General features: G+C 39.7%; 1 protein-coding gene across 1 annotated transcript in view; it reads left to right on the forward strand.

The window, feature by feature from the left end:
- The window catches only part of LOC127364487 (neuronal migration protein doublecortin), a 28,468-nt gene extending 12,663 nt beyond the window's left edge, over positions 1-15,805 (forward strand). Inside the window, exons 4-7 of the mRNA XM_051402082.1 lie at positions 6,105-6,207; positions 10,012-10,098; positions 12,646-12,743; positions 12,857-15,805. Coding sequence (XP_051258042.1) covers positions 6,105-6,207; positions 10,012-10,098; positions 12,646-12,743; positions 12,857-12,913 — 345 coding nt within the window. The 3' untranslated portion in view covers positions 12,914-15,805. The remainder of the gene's footprint in view (positions 1-6,104; positions 6,208-10,011; positions 10,099-12,645; positions 12,744-12,856) is intronic.
- The last annotated feature ends 2,396 nt before the right edge of the window (positions 15,806-18,201 follow it).

The following is an 18,201-nucleotide window of genomic DNA, read 5'->3' on the forward strand; positions in this document are numbered from 1 at the left end:
ACATATAAAAATGTAATTTGTAAAATATGTTGAAGGTAAATTGTGTTGCTGTGCGATTTGTCCTTTATGAATTATCTTGAGTCCATTTGAGTGCCTATTATTGTGACCCGGTTTAGAATTTGAGGTTTAAAAATGTATTTGTCAACAAATAGCCACAGAAGAAAAGAAAGAAATGGATGCTTAAGCCATGTTTCAGGCACAAGGTCACACTGTTATTGTCGGAGAACAAAAGATTCCAATTTGCTTTAAAAGTTAATAACTCATTGAGTGAAATTTATTCACTGAATAGGATATGGATACAGGCATGGGCTGAGGGCTTCTTAACGACTAAAATACATCCAGTAATGGGGAAGAAAAGCCTGCTTTTCCTTGGTTATCAGTGCTCTTGCAGTCTGCCTGCTCTTTCCTATGCTGCAAAAGCAGTTGTCATGGCAATAAGCTCCACCGTGATGGATTCAGTTTGTGACAATGGCTGTAATACGCTGAGTGTGCTCTTTACATCGGGTCTTACCTGCTTGCTCTCTGTTCCTCACCCCTCTGCACAGCTCACTGCAGTGTGTGCACCCCCCCCCCCCCCCCCCCCCACACACACACACACACAGACACACTGTTAAACCGAGGCAGACAACCAGGCTGACAGAGGGGCGTGGTCCCTATGATGAAGCATCTTGAGCAAGCATGGAAGCCTGAATCCCCTCGCAGCTCCCCCCCGTTCCTGCACAAGCACCACATCCCACATCAACAAGTGAGCATGACCTGGGGGAAGGGGAGGAAGCACAATTTAATAATGCTAAGGCCACATCAGTCAGCCAAATGGAAAGCCTGCTTCCTCGGGGTTTGGGAGGGGTGGGGTTAAAAAACATCATGCACCAGCTGCTCCCCATGACTGTGCAGATACTGCTGCCTAACTGGCTCATCTGTGCTCCAAATGCATCCGGAGCACCTACAGTAGCACATAAACACTATGCCAGTGCACCAAGGTCACAGACAGGTCAGAAAGGCAGCCGACTGTAACAGTAATGTTTAGAGTGGGAACGATCACTGCAAATCTATTGCAGATGCTCAAATACTGGCTTTCTTTTATATTTTGATCTATTGGATTTGACTCCTATCACTTAATTATATCCATCAACTGAGCTGTTGCTATAAAAGCAAACACCCTGACATGATTTTCCAGCTGTGTAGCTTTGTATTGTCTGTGAAACCTTCAGTTGAGATGGACAAAATGGAGACAGTGTGTGTGTTTTAGAGGAATATTCCACTCAGTGCAGAGGCTCTGATATTGATCAGGTCTGTGTGCTTACGGTGAAGGAAATGGTGTGGGAGTTTTCCCCATGGGTTGCAAAGCAAGGTCTTTCTGGCTCTTTTTCAGCCTTTATATTTTTTTTCTCTCGCATAGCGTATTAATACGGAGACTAGACAGTATAACATTTAATAAAAACTAATTTACTCATTGTGAAATTTGTATGAAATGCAAAATGTAAAGAAAAGACAAAATAGAAAATGCACCCTTGCAAATCGCCTGTCTTAATTTCAAGAATTATTTTGTTTCCAGCTGATTTGTGTGGAGGCAGAAGGAAACCCTCACAAACCGATCTGAGAGTAGGCTACCCCTCTATAGTGTCTTTCAGAGCACAGCAGTTAATTAGTCTAATCAGTCATATTTGATTCTACTGACTGGCCATTTGCTGACGCATCAGTGGTAAGCCTTTACTGTTTGCTAGATAAGTGCTGATTAGATTACCCACCCAGGTCATGTCAGAGAGTGAAAACGGTATAATGCAGCATTGAATAGCTTTACTTCTGCACAGAGATCAATTAACATGGCTGTGCAGAGTCAGAGATGAGACGGATAAAACGGAGGATCAACAGTCGACCATTCATTATTGCTCTGACTGTGCTGCTGAAAGGATGAGCTGAACTCAAGACAAGCAGCTGCCTGTAGAAGACAAAGGATGCATGAGCTTTGTTTGGAGATGTTTCCTGCTGCTTCAAACAAAAGCTGTGGCAAGGACTGCTGTTTGACCATTATTGACCTGAGATAGTGAATGTTGTTTTGCAGTCTAAATTGTTTAAAAGGTTGGCAGTGGAAGGTTTAAACCGTTTGAGTAAAAAGATACATCATACTGTAGCATATATTGGACAGGAAACTTGGAGGCACTGCTCAGCCTGTGGTTGTGGTACTGCACATGTTGTCCCAATAAGAGTTTTCCCCATTTACAGAGGGATTTACAGGATATATCTGTTATTTGATTTGCTTATTTACCTTATTTATCACGTGTTAATGTTTTTGAAAAATTCTATCAGCATTTGTTATATTTAATTTCATAGACGTGATACTGTTTGTTGTGGCGAATTTCTCTGGTGTCTCAAACAGCTTGTAGTTTGATGAAGGAGTCCTATAAAAGATTAAACGTCACATCTCACATCTTGGGTAATTCACAGAAGTTTTTGGTTTTGTAGAACTAATACTGAAATGAAAAACTGCTCGAGAGGGACTACAGAAAATTAACTTAACATGTAACGCTAACTTGTGGCCCACTCTCATTACAGAGTGCTCCATTTCTATATTTACCACTTGACTACCATGACCTACCTACCATTGGCCGCAGTTGGGCTAAAGGAACTCTGAATAATTCAGTTGTTGTAGTTGGTGGATCCCTGCGTAGCTGCTGGTGGTGTTGGTGGTTTTCAGAGGTCATGTGGTCCTGACAGCTGGTGAAGCAGAGATTAGGGATGGGCTTGGTGGGACAGAGTATGGTGGTGGGCACCTGGAGTCTGGAAGGAGCCAGTTTTTCAAAAAACCCCACCAGCCTGCCTCCCATAGACACACAAATAGATCTAGAAACACTAACTCTGATATGCAATATGACAGGGCTTTTGATAGTATGTAAGTTGAATGTCAAATTGTCCTTCTCCTAACTTCTGTTGGCAGGTGGGTCTGGTTGACGCAGTTCTGGTTGACCTTTTCAAATTGAGAGAGGATGCTTCTTAACCTATATACAAATGTGCCCAAGCTGGCTTGCCCTTTCCTTACTGCAGCCATGTTTCAAAGGGATTGACATTTTACATGCATGCAAAGTAGAACAACATTTCTATCAACTGTAGACAGATGTCCGACCAAATTTCACTGAAAGTTACTGTAACTATTAACCCATGATAGGCATGCCATGTGAAAACAAATGACTGAATCAGAAGGTTGTGCACATGCAGGCCAGGTTTAGGTGATTGTTTAAGTGTCTGTGGGTCATTTGATGCACACTGTACATCAATTATTTGGGGGCTTAATGATGCAAAGAGGACTGGTCAAAGATCTGCACTGTAACTGTACAGATAATGTGGATCTTAAGTGATCCCTGCAGGGAATAGGATTAGTAGGATTGTTTAGAAGGATTCAATGTTTTTGCTAAGGACTCTTAAGGAGGATGGGTGCTTTCTGAAACATAGGGTTACACTCAGGTTTTTTCTCAGAGCACTAAGTGACCCTGCTTCTAAATGTTTGACACATTTATTTGTTTCTGAAAGATTTAGAAGCCATACAAACATATATACGTTTAGATTTTGGATGTATCTAGCAATTGACGTACCAACAATCTTGGTTCAAGAGCAATGCTTCTGTAAGTAGCTGGCAAAGCTACTGCACAGATTGGAATAGTTTTGGGGGTTTTTTTGCTGTGGAAGCCAGATAGCCAGAGGCATCTAACCGACACTGTCTATTTGGCTTCTGTTTCAGTCTCACTTTTGAGAGAGAGAGGGAGAGCAAGAAACTATGGATTTGAAAGCCAACAATAAACACATTTTTAAACACAAAAATCAAGATTTACAGTCATGCTTAATGTTTAAATGCACGCAAAATATTTAATTTTGAAGTATTTATGTTGAATCACCTAGTGAGTGGACAGATTCAGACAAACTAATTCTGCTTGTCAGAAACCTGCAGAGAGTCTTCATTTCCAACAGAGATTCTGTTAAGAGAGATTAAGGTAGCAGTCTGTTGGATAAACACTTTATCCCTTTAATCAGATCTGTTCCTAAAGCTATTAAAACATGGACTAGCCTCTACCCTCCCACCCCAGTCCAGCCCATTTCCATCTCCTCTCCACCAACCGCTGGCCTTAAGGGAAAAAAAGAGCACTTCTTAATGCTTCCATCTTATGATTAACTGTCAGGTGCCCTTGTTGCCACACAACAGTTTAACCTAATGAAAATAGCATGTATCTAATCTCTTGATAATGAACACAGTAGAAAACCCAAGTTTTCAGCCTGTAAATTAGCCCTGGCTGAAAAGCCAATTAGATTTTGATCCCCCTGGAGTCAAAGCACCATCTCCGTACATCAGCAGGGATCTGCCAGGCCTGTATCCAGGGAATCTTGTGGGACACAGAGAGAGGGTACAGCTGTTGGATGCCTCGCCAGCGAGTCACCACCACACACTTTTAGCTTGTCTAGCAGGACAGAGAATCAACATGGCAGCTGCTGGGGTGGGGTGTTCCCAAATTATCTGCAGCGCCATAGTTTGGATGTGTATCACAAAGGAAACCATGATGCATCTTGGCTATCCTGGCAAATGTCCCAACACAGGGTAATCTTTCACGCCATGGACCTCTCAGAGAGTCTTGAGTCAGTGAGAATATTGTGTTTTTAGAAGAATAACCACAAAATTAGCCCTGTGAACAAAGATGGAGTGAGTCATCTGTAGTTCAGTGAGTTCATATGTTCATGTATCCAGTAATTCAAGTGAGAAAGAACTAATTTCAAGTGGTGTTGAAAGGCAAATTGGAAATGAGGCTGAGACGCTTTGTAACAAATCTCATCTGCACCAGGAAAACAAAAACAACCAAAGGGAAGCACAGCTTTTAGCCTGAATGGCTTTAATAGGCGTGCCTGAGCTGGTAACAGGGCCTGTATAATGGAGAGCAGAGGAGAAGGTGTGGCCCAAAGACATCTGTCCACTAAAGCCATATTGTGTCAACAGCTGCTATAGAGTAAAAAAGACCCAAGGGAAGGAAGTTGAATCATTTAAACATTACAGCAAAGGTGTAACAATATACTCTGTTTGTGCTTTTTTTTTTGTGTGTGTGTGTGTGTGTGGGTGTGTGGGTGTGGGTGTGGGTGTGTGGTTACATGCACCTACTGCAGCTAAAGGCATGTTAACATGACAAGTAAAACACAAAGGTGGCCTACTACTGCCTGAAGCTGACTAAATCCTTTGGCTGCCAGACAAGGAAGACCTTACATTTACTCAGTGAATTCATCCAAATAAGGCTGTGTGTTCACACAGTTCATCCCCTTTTTTAATTAAATGTAATTGGCATTTAACATTTTCATTTCTTTCATCAAATCTGTGAGCACATCATCCATGGTGTTTCCTCGGCACAGCTATTAGAAACGTTTCATCATGCTGGAAATGCCTGTATGGATGTCATGTTTTAATTAGTCCTGAATCAGCTTTTTCAAATGCACTTTATTAAATTATGAGTAATAACAACACAGATATAATCAGATGATTTGGAGATGATAATCCTCCCTTGGCAATGCATAGTGTTCAGTATTGTAAATCTTCAGTAATGGCCTTGATTAGCATTTAAAACTGACATTTTAGCCACGCTAGCAACATGGCTCCACCACTTTGGTCCAGACTAGAATTGCTCAACAGCTATTGGATGCCTTGCCAGCAAAGTTTGTGCAGACATTTTTCATTGAGGATGAAACCCAGTGACCTTGGTTGATCCCTTGACTTTTCCGCTAGCACCACCAACACAGTGAAATATCAACAACTTTTGGATGGATTGTCGTGAAATCTGGCCCTCAGATACCCTCCGGGGGAATTGTAGTAACTATGGTGATCCCTTCACTTTCATCCAGCGTCATCAAGTCAGACATTTTGTCCAATACTTTGTTCCTGATTAAACACCTAAATACTAATAGCCTCATCTGTACTTTGTGTTTATTGCCAGTTAGCAAATGTTAGCATAGTTTTAGCCCAAAGCACTGAAGTACATCCTCTCTGAGCTGCTAGCATGGCTGCAGACGCCTTGTGCGGTTATGTAGCAGTTGATGCACTGATGCCAGATTATCAAGTTTTCTGTCTTCTTGGCTCACAGGTTACCTGCCTTCAAGACTTCTTTGGTGATGACGATGTCTTCATTGCATGTGGACCAGAGAAATTCCGCTACGCCCAGGACGACTTCTCTCTGGATGATAACGGTGAGCGTGACAGCAGTCGTTTCTATTTTACATCATAGTATACAATACATGCTAGCTGTATATTGACTGTACATACAACATTATAATAATCATGCAGCAATATCAACCTAAAGATTAAAAAAAAGACCCTAAGACAGTAAAACAGTATAGCTGTGAAAAGATTACTGAGTCATATAACAAGTGACACCCATAAATGTATCCATATACATTAAGACACACTCCACGGGGCTTTTGCACTGTTTATGTCTGCATTTTGATTTACGTTAGTCAGTTAGTGGAAGGCGTCCAGTGGGATTTATATTTTGCACTTTTGCAATTTGGCTCTTGCTTTTACTGAGTCACTGGAAGTGTAAACTGTAGAGTACATCAAGTGAAATGTATATATTAATGTTATATTATGGTTGTATGTGTCATGAAATATAAATTACTGGTTACAGAGGGTTGGTTTTTACCAATATTGTGGACTTCCTTACTCTGGATTCTTATTGCATGGGTTTACTCAACTAATATAGTGAGACAGACCTGACGATTAGATAATTAGAAAAGGGATTTGAGAAAATAATTAAAGAAGGAAACTTGAGCAATTTAGCAGCATTCTTAACATTCAGTTTAAAATATCATGTTTCTGGTGTACTACCTCTAAAATTTGAATATAGGGACTTTGGGGACCCTTTAGATTTATTATAATGGAGTTCTCTCTAAAATAAGTTATATTCATATACAAAGCTGTGTGTCTGTTTATAGTGAGAAGAAAAATATGTATGTGAGAGGCAGGCAAGTAAAGAGAGGGAGTCAAAGAGAGAAGTCTGTTATCTGCAGCCGGCAGAAGGGATAAGAGAAGGTAGAGAAGAAGAAGAAGAGTCATTAATCTGTCCGGTGACAGGTTTAGGCCACCTGATCCGTTGGTGCTGATACTGCTGAGAAGTCGAGGAGAGAAAATGTACAACCAATTCTCTCACAGACTCCCTCTGCTCCCCACAGGCCTGGAAGCCCTAGTTTTAACAACCCACTTCCACCTAATGTCCCCTCCTCAAAACATTCAGTATCTTTACAAATGTCTTTTAATCTTAACGTTGTGCTGATTTGTCTTTATGTTCCCTTCATCTCTTCTCCTCCCCTCAATTCCTTGTCAAGTCTTGGTAGGACGGAGATGCTGGTTCATTTATAATGATCTGGGTCTTTTCCTTTCAGCATACTCCCCCGATGGAACCAAAGCTAAATTGTTTCATTCAGTCTATAATAGCCTTGGGGCAATACTAAATAGAATGGCTGAGAGTCTCAAGCATCCAGACATCACTGAGTTTGCCTCAGTGGAGTAAAAGAGGAGAGAGCCCTGTCTGTGATACATCACATGGACTTTATATTACAATGCACAGATCACTGTGGATGACTTATGGTCAAATCCTGATGTTTTATAAGGCAGCTGTTGTGTTGAAAACAAAGTGTTTTCAAGGAGTTAAGATGCTATATGTGCAAAAATCAGAGATAACACAATCGTGAAATGTTTCTTCTATACTTCTGTCTGCGCTGGAGATGAACCGAATGTATTTTTCTCTTTTCTTCCTCTCACAGTTGCTTTCAAGTTACTAGTTTGGCAGAATTACTAAAATAGATTCAAATCCCTTGTGGTTATTTTTCACACTTCTTATGCTGAATACAAGAAAATGCAGATGGACACAGACATGTACCTGCAGCTCTGTTTAAGCAGCGACAACATGAGTTGAAGCTGAGAGAGAATCTGTGCAGATACATTGTGGGCTATTTTGAGACCACTGAGTAGACCAGACAAGCTGCCAGTCTGAAGCATTGTCAAAGGCGTGGTGGCACACCTTGCAAACAATAGCACATGAATGTACGTCTGTATCCAGCAGTGTGTGAAGGTTAAGAAAGAGGAGACAGACGTGGTGCGATCCCTGGAGAAGGAGGGAGGACAGATAGTATAATTAGCATCAAAAGTGGAAGAGAGCGGAGGGAGGGGGAGGAAAGAGAGAGCCTGACAGTACAAACAGAGGGGAAGATGCAGAGGGAGGGGTAGCAGTGTCTGGAGTCTGTCTACCCTGATTAATACAGTGACCCAGAATACTGCGTACATCTCTATATGATTTATATAAACCCTCACTGCTATGCATTTACATGAATTCACAAGCAACAGATATTGCTCTTGAATAGTAAACCCAGGAACATAAAGATGGTCATCAAACTATTTACGATTTGGGCTGAGAATTGTTTACATTATTTAATACCATTGCCAATAAGATACCTTTCTTTCCGTACTGACACCAAGATTATATATTTTTAAATGGCTTACTTGTGTAAGTAAGTAATGATGTTTCTACAAACTACCTTTTTCATTTAACAAAAGAAGCAAAAAGCCAGTGTAAAATTGGCTAAATTTTGTTGTGAATAAGGTAATATCTGATATATCTGGTAATAAACACAAATATGAATCTGCCCAGAAATCCAATGCCACCTTTTGACACTTGACAGTGTTCGTTGCTCAGTGCCACGGATACATTTGTCCGTATTGAAGTCTGACTTACAATAATGTTGCTCAGTGAACTGAAATCTAGAGCCCTTCAACCTGCTGCTGATTGTCATGTTTCAGCAGATTTAACACAAACCAAAGTGCATCAATTAAATCCATTCTAGTCGTCACATCTGTGCATGATTATAACAGCCTGTGTGAGTTTCTTGTTAGAAGAGACATGGTGATATTCTGCAGGAAACAAACCCTATCCATGTTGTATTTTATGCTTTTCTACTTTATTCCTGCTCATTTTAATCTCCCTGTCATGCTCATGCTGCAGACACAAACAAAGCTGGGTGTGTTTCCATGCATTGTTTGTTGTCAGAACCCAAAATATTAGTTATTTAATTATTAGTTATTACAAGGAGTGCGGTCTAGACTTGCTCTATTTGGAAAGTGTCCTGAGATAATTTCTGTTGTGATTTGGCGCTATACAAATTGAATCAGGCACTTTCTGAATTTGTCGTTCAGAAAAAAATATTTTGTTTGCAAACGTAGCTCAGGATCACAGCGGCTACCTCGCTGCTTCTCAAGACTACATATGTTCTTAAGCACTGAGTTGTGAATATATATATATATGTTTATGTGTGTGTATATGTATGTATGTATGTGTGTGTATATAATATATAATAAATATATATATATATATATATATATATATATTGTGTATATATATATATATATATAGTGTGTGTGTGTGTGTGTGTATATTAATTTTACATGATAAGGATAGCACCAGTGTGAGAATTATTTGAAAGGTCAGTTATAATCCAAATTGCAACAAAAGACCAAACATATATTTTATAGAGATGCACAAACTAAATTAATAAAAAGCTAAAATGCTAAATTCTGGGCCGACACCGATGTTTGAAATAACAATTTGGCCAATAGCCAATGTCATTGTTTTTTTGTTGTTGTTATTTATTCATCCTTTTGTGCCAGGGGAAACAATGGAAATCTACAAAGATAAGCATCTCTGCCTTGTTACAGCTCAGTCTATTTCTCTTCTCATCCAACATGTGAGACGCAGAGAACAGCCGCTCAGTGCCGGAAAATGGAGATGATTATTACTCCATTATCCAACATCATAAATTGGTGAATGCCACCACGATCGGTCGATGTCAGTCAACAAGGCGAATATCAACCAATACCAATGTTCAGCCGATAAATCGGTGCATCCCTAATATTTGCACTTACTCCTAGTGTTATGTAGCCGTGTGGTATCTAGGTATTTCAGTTTGGGGATAGTGATGATTTCTTTGTGCTTCTTTCCACAGAATGCAGGGTGATGAAGGGACCCAAAGCTCAACGTGGTGTAAAGAGTCCCGGCCCGATCAAGCGCAGCAAGTCTCCTGCCGAGTCGAGTGAGCCCATTATTATCTCACCTCCACTGTAACACTTCCTGTTTTAAAGTAAAGCAGAAACTCTCACCCTGTTCTGTAAATCAAAACAAAGAGCTGGTGGAAAATAAAACCAGGCCGTTTCCAAGTACAACATGAAATATGTCAGCAGAGTGATATAGTGATCAGCTCTTGGGTTTGTGTTGCAAAACCTTGACCTTTGATCTTACTTTGAAGGGAATGATGAGCATAAATATGGATTTCTCCTTTTAGGATCAATAGTGTATCATAGATGATTGCTAAAAATACCATCAAGCTAGCTTTCAACAACAATACTACATGTTTTTTTTTTTGGTGGGGGGGGTTATGTTCAACTGTAATTTACATTTTGGTGTCGGAATTTCAAGGCAGAAAATGAGTTAAAATCGTGATTCCTCTGTGTTTTCTGGTTATGCTTCGAGAGTTGGAGTCAGACTGTTTTTACTTAGGCCGACGACATCAGCTCCTTAATCTCACTACAACGCCTCATAAAGACCCTCTAACACTTGAGAATGGGGACAGTAAAAGTCCAGCCTTTGTTTATTGTACTAAATCTTTGTTTAGTATAATAAACCAGCCTTGGTTGTTTTGTTTTTTTTATACTAAATCTGATGAGATTTAATGTTGCTAATGCAGATTCCTATTAAAAGTCATGAATAAAACATGAAAAGTAAACAAAGACGGCATAAACAGCTCTCAGCTGTTTGTTTGACAATCAGGCATTTTAACATTTAATAATATCCAGGAGGCAATGGAACATAATAGAGACACTGGTGCCTGCTCATGTTTAAATCTTTTATGTTAACAACACTGGAAAACAGTGCTATACCTCTTTGTTTCAATGCTATCTGAGTTTATGTAGCTGCACCGTTAGCTGGCTGAACAGTTGGTGTCATGAAATCTGATCAGGTGCAGGCATGTGAAGAAAAAGCTTGCTTCCTCACAATCTGTGAACACTGGAAAAGCAAAACTCATCCAAATAAGTTTCAGTTCTTTTCTCATGCCTCACATAACTGGGTTAAATTACGCAACTGTTAGATTTTGTGTTTTGTAACACTGTATTAGGTCTCCTACTGGTTATTGTTGTATACCACGATGACACACCCACATACTGTGGAGGTTTTGGTATGTGTTCTTAAATCCTGTTAAAGTATGAGCAAGTGACAGTGTGTCTCCAAAAGTGGAAAGACAGAGCAGGTGAGTTGTTAAATCCCCTGTAGGATAACTGCAGAGAGTTGATGCTCTCAGAGCTGGCAGTGTGGCAGCAGGAGGTAGTCCGCAGTTCGTGTTTCTGTACTTTACGCCATCGGTGGGCGGGTGTTGGTGTCTCCAGCCCTCCGGGTTAACTCAGTCCTTCAGCGGTCTTGAATATTTTATTGATCAGTAACGGGGGATGCCTGGCCTTTATGACAGCAGATGGTTGGCCAGCATGCTGGGAAGGCAGTAAACTGTTGAGCATTAGCCATCTCTGTAATACTTGAGAGGTCAACAGGGTGATAATGTGGTCGTGGCAGAGTTTAAGAACGTATGTGACTTGCCTATGTTAACTGGGATTAGTGCATGTAAATCATGTTGATGAGAGTTTTCAGTTTTCTTATGAGTGTGTGTGTGAGGTTGAAATAAATATTTTGGGATCTTTATATCTTATCTCTTTTTATACTAAAATATATGTCTAAGCAGCACTTTCTAGAGCTCCTGGCATTAAAAAAACCCAACTTGTATTAGGGTGCACTGGGTTTGGCACAGTCCTGAGACAAAAGCCCACAATGAATCACAGTTATCTCTAGTTCAGTGTAGTGAACTGAACTGAAGGGCCAAACCTGGACAGTGTGGAAAATTTTGCTGTACACAGAGAAAGGCTGTCTCTAAATAAAACAGCTGCTCACTCCGTTCAGTATGTGGGATAGCTGCTCATGTTTAGGAATACTAGCTTTAAGATTCCAAGATAATACAACTTGTGATGTTGTCCTTTAAAGTGTTCAAACAGCTTGTTAAGTCCACATTTGTAGGTCTGTGTATCTGGCTGAGTGGTTAAATGAAGCCAGTGGCATTAAGTTGGTTAACAATGAAGCTTTATCCGCGTTGTGTTTTCAACACTCAATGGCTCAAATTTACACTGGCCATCTGGCTTATAGTCTTCAGAATCCTTTTCATCTCTTATAGACAAAAAACTCTTTTAAAGCACTTAACACACACAACTACATCACATCGCACCACTCTCAGATATAAACACAATGTTCCACACAGAGGGAAGCCTAGCAACGTGGCAGGACGCAGAGTGAGTGAATAAAATGTCATCTAACAAACAGAGAGCTTGTCAGCCACCTAGACCTGGACTAACAGCGTCCCTCTACGCTGCGGCCAAATGAGGCCACAGTTCAGGAATGACTTTTCTCCAGAGCCAAGGATTTCTCTTTGGTTCAGGCCTCTCTTGCACACTTTCTAATCCGCACTACTGTTTACCTCTTTTTCTCCTGTTTCCCTCCTCTTCCCTCCCTCTTTCCCTCTCCTCTGCTCTGTGGGCTCTCTTAGCCAACGGGACAGGCTCCAGCAGCCAGCTCTCCACCCCGATTTCCAAGCATTCCCCCACCTCCACCCCCAACAGTCCAGGGCTCAACAACAAGCAGAAGGTACCCCGGACATCTCTCCCTCTCCTGGCCTGTCATCTTTTTGCCCTTTTTTGTCTCTAAATGCATCATTTCCCCGCTCCTAACTGTCACCTAACCCCTCTCTTTGTTTGCAGGATCTCTACCTGCCCTTATCTCTGGATGATGATGATTCTCTCGGCGAATCGATGTAGACTCTCCTCCTGGAGCCTGCCTCCTTTATGGCCTGAAACACAGAAGTTTTTATACCTCTGCTGCTTTCCACCTTCACTCACAGTGCCACCTGTTGTCTAGGAGAACTACTCTTTGTGTCTTTTTAAGGCCTTAGCCACCGGGGCTATGACACCATTTGCTGCTTGAGAATAACACAAAACACCACTTTTTTTAAAAATCTGTTTCAGCTCACTAATGTTCAGACATACGTTTCTATGTGGAGGTTAGCAACTATTTCTCAAAAGGGCACACATTTCACTAATCAGCAGATTTCACGGTGTAAAAATTTCACTTTGGCCTCAAAACATTTTGTTAAAGGATGCACTAAATATTTCAGTCACTGAATTCCAAGCAGCAAATGGATATTCTTAGGGGTGTTAGTCAAAGCTGACTCAACTTTTGTATCACTTGTATTCGTGACGTTCCTCCATGTCCTCCTGTCCTTCTGCCCTATGGTTAAAGGTGTGAAAGGTAATGGTTCCTTGTCAGAGGAAATCTGCTAAGCCAGATAAAGTCCTTCTAACCCGCTGTAAATACTGTCTATAGCTATCCATCGTAACATCTCTGCCCAATGTCCATTGCTGTGCTTCCATAACTTCACTACAACGTCTGTCTAACATTTGCTCAACATGATACAGGGTATGGTCAAAGTAAAAGAAGAACCAAAATATAAAGTCCCACCACAGAGGGTGAGGATGTGTGGGATCCAGCTCCTGACTGAAGAGGATTATCGGTCAGAAGCGAACGCCTCCTCAATGAGAATTCATGTTCCCAGTGGAACATATGAGAGATTATAAAACCGCAACCACAGAGGCCTCAAAATCCTGATGTTGGCAATAATTGGCTTTCATCTTGTCTGATCAGGGACAAGGAAATAACAATGTAAGAAGAAAGCATCCCACAGAGCCCTCAGTGAATTCTTTATGTTGGTGTTTCCTCTACTTTGACCCTCTACATAGACCGTAGGCTATACATGGTATATACCCTCTGTGTTTTAGATTTTCACAAACTGCAGTGCATGATATTGATGAATGATTATGAAACTTTGGGCATGTAGAAAGCTGATTTGAAGGACCTAATGGTGCATAAAAACAACCAAAGGAAAAAAATAAAAAATTAATTAGGCCCCTTTTTCAACATAAAAAAGAAGCCAATGCACATTCAGTTTACAGTTGTTGTTTTTTATTGACTATGTCTAAATAATTCCCTTTTAGGCCAGTTTACATCACCACAACTAACGGGGACATTTTATCGTATAATTGTGAAATTCAAAGATAAATAAATAACGGTGTCAAAGCCAAAGTATGATTTTAGACCAAGAATTATAAAAAGGGGAAAATATGTAACTTTATCAGTTTAAAACTCTGGAGGAAAACTCACCTGGAGATTTATGCATGTTACTTTTAATGCATCAGAATAACATCAAGATTAAACCATGCTCATCTGAGGCAATTAGAGTTTTATCAGGGCGCTAAACAGTAGTGGTATTTCACTTATTTTGCATGGCTCAGCATAGTTCTCAGATACAGGGGAGATGAAAACAGTTGTCTAAATCTATGTGTGGGTTTTAAATTTTTATAAAGTTTATTAATTTATATCAAGGGTACTGGTCTAGTTTTTTTTAATTTTTCTTCTAGTTTTAACCTGCTCACATGAGCTCTAAACACTAGTACTTTTTTCAAGCCTCTGTGTGCAACTTTTTATGGCCATACTTTCTCTATTGTCACGACTCGCATCGCGTGTCTTACAAATCTACTGAAGAGTTTTCACAGATTTCTGCAGGGAATCAAGTTTGAGAATCACTAATTGGACAACACTGAAGCACAAAGCAGGGAGCTACTTATCCATCACAGCAACAGACACTTTACTGTCTACTTGCCAGCATTGCAATGCGTGACCACAATTAATATCTCAATATATTGAAAAGAAAAATGCTGCACCTGTAGCATCCTTTAGATTAACATCTATGCATTCGGATTCAAGAATAGTTAAAACAATATTTTCTGTAGGAATGGCCTTTTTATACCTAATAGCTTAATAAGAAATGAACTAAAAACTGAAGTTTCCATGCAGTTATTCCATTGTGATGATGTGACGGTCTGAAAGTTGTATGTTTTAGGAGTGATCCGGTGCCCGCCCTCTGGATTAGCTTTGAATAGCTGTTATCATCAGCCCCTAATGCTCAAGACAAACCATCATCAAACCTATCTGGTGCTGTGAACTACACCTTTCTCCTGCAGGGAGTGCTGTCACACCAGCACAATAGCTAATAATATCAGCTAATCCAACAGCAGGGACACACTCACTTTACCCACCATTTTGTACAAAAAACTCCCATTTGTTGTCATTTTTCTCAAACTATTGGTTCTGTATAACCTTACATGCTAATAATATTCCTGTTTCCTGGATTTTTCTACAGCTTATTACAGTGCTACAGCATATAAAACATAAAATGTTGGTTGTCTTGTGTTAACCGGCCCGCCACCATGTAAGATGGATGGTGTGAATTCATCACCTACAGTGGTGCCTTTTTTTAGATTACTGTCTTTTGATAAAAAAAAAATGAAATGGGACATCAAAGGCTTGTTCTTTGTTAACAGCTGTTTGTAAAACATTTTTAAACGTCTTGAATGAGGAGGCCTCCCAACACACTTTGTTTTGTAGAGTTACAGGACACTTTATCATGGTGTAAATACGCTCCCTTCCTGAGCTCTTTCATATGTATGCCTTTCTGATCGAATGAATGACTTTTCTTTCTTGGAAATTTACAGTGTCCTTTTTAGTGGTATTTTGCAATGTCACAGTGGCTTGTTTCAGTGCTTCATTCAATGTATTAACCGGTATCCTTTTGCAATTAAAACAGTTGTATTTCACTTCTCTTGTCTCTGAGTTTATTACAGTGCCACCCACCTAAAGATTGTTTTCTTTTCTCATCTTCACAGATCTTCAACAGAGTCTCGTTGTTTGTATCAAATCACTGCAACAGTGCTTTGCACATCATTTTTTTCCCCATTCGCTGATAAATCTATAATTCAGAATGTTTCAGTCAAACTAAAAAAAAGAGTTGTGTATGCAACCCTGATGGCCAATGTTGAATGTGCGTTAAGAATCTATTGAGAGATGTATAAATAGATAAAAGATTTGTGAGTTAAAAATAGTATTGTCTTCATGTGTAGATCACTACATAACCATCTTCATCACCATGGGAACAGGAAATCTATCTCACATTTTTAGTGGTTGTCAAACAATGGTTGAACTATAAACTATAAACATTGTCAGTTTATTAATTTTCACTTGAGACTGAATGAAAATGTTAAAATAGGTTCCATCATGCTCTTTTGAATTCTAACAAGCAAACTAACTCAAATGCATTTTTTTAGTTAACTTTTATATGGTATATGGATCAGTGAAACTATATTAACTGCATTGGATCTTAATTTGGGCAGTTTTCCACCATAGTGCTGTAATTATAGTCAACATCACAAATACAGAGGGTAGTTTGTATGTTCATTATTCCTACAGCCACCCAATAATCCCTACATGTATCTAAGACGTAGAATATGAGAGGAATGTTCTTCTATAATAACATACAGAACATTTATGTGGATGCACTGTATCTGCTGTACTGGCAGACATCAGCTCATTGCTGTTGACATTCACATTATTAAATACGTAATACGTAAGACCAGAACTCACATTTGTATTGTTGTTGTGTTATGCTGGAAAAACCCCCCACCTCCCACTGCTATCATATAACACTGGATCTGACATGCTAAAGTTTGAAGACTGAATATGCTGCTCTGGCGGCCTCTACTGCAGGGCTCAAGTATGGACACACAGATGGCATTCTTTTATAAACGCATATAAAGGAACATATTTACCTTAATGGCTGTCCTGCCATCTATTGGCTATGATGTGTGTGTAATGTAATTGGACATTTATTCCTGATGGAAAGCCAACATTTTAATTGCAATAAAACTGACTTCAACTTTTGGATTGGCATCCTGACAAAAAAAATAGATAAAACTAAAATGTTATCAGTCACTATCTCCTACTGTTAATGTACTTTTAAAAGTGTGTAAATGTTTAACACAGGCACTGAGAACTGAATACCTGTCTTTGTTGCCAACCCTTCAGGGTCAGGTAAGGTCATAAGCATCAGCAGCAAAAGGTTTTTTTCTTTCTGTAAATGCCTTTGAAAGTTTCCACAGAAGTAATGTCTGGCCGTTGTCTGGGTTATTATCAGCTCAGATTAACCAAGAAGTCTTAAACTATTCATTTTGTTCTTTCATTCTCTGCTTTCAAACACAGAAATAGTTATTTATTTTAGGTAGAATAAAATATAAAATATCCCTAAAACGTGACAGTTTGTTCTTGAGTTAAACTGTTCAATTAAAGCCAATAATAGAAGAAAAGCCCTGACAAACAGGCGTCGTAGAAATACTTAACCTAGGAATTCATATTTGAGTCCAATCAATATTTGTGAACAATGGTCTAATCTTGGATGTCATTATGATAGAAAATCCTGGGCAGCTCAGTTGACATTGTGGATTATGTGTGCCAGAGAATGTACTCTTATTCCAAATGCTCTGTGCTTTTACAGTCAGCCCACTTTTCATTCCCTGGATCAGTTTCAAATTTCACATCTTGACGACATTGAGGGTCAAGGTTTGGCGCCTCCTGGCTTCGAGAGAAATAGTTTCACACTCACAAATATTGGCTCTACAGATGTTTCTCTTTGACCTGTCCTGTTCATAGTGTCCATTATATATCACAAAAGTGTTTCTCTGGGGTGATGAGGGTTTGCTAGAAACATGACAAGGGAGTAGATCTTATATTGATATATAGTAGCATGGGACAGATCTATGCTGTAGTAGAAAGCTATCAGCTGTTACTTGCAGCATAATGAAAAGTCTAAATCTCTGCTAATAGCCCCAAGAGGCTTTAATGTTCCTTACGTCCCAAAATACTAAAGCAATGGACAGAGTGTACGACATAGTGATACAATAATTGTGCAACTTGTACAGCCTTAGTGGTGGGGTAGAAAATGTTTGTTTTCTGGGTGGCACTAGAGGAAGCACATGAAGTTGAAATCTCTTTTATTTCAGTGCGCTTATAGATTCATGAAATATTTTGTGTATAAGTATACTTTGGTGTAAAGTGAAAAAAAGACGTCTGTGCATTACATTTGTGTGATGATAATGCAAGATTGTGGGCCAATAGACCCAAGCTTCTTGGAATGAAATGACTAAATATGTATGTCAATAAA

Source organism: Dicentrarchus labrax, unplaced genomic scaffold (genome assembly GCF_905237075.1).
Source record: "Dicentrarchus labrax unplaced genomic scaffold, dlabrax2021, whole genome shotgun sequence".
Taxonomy (NCBI): domain Eukaryota; kingdom Metazoa; phylum Chordata; class Actinopteri; family Moronidae; genus Dicentrarchus; species Dicentrarchus labrax.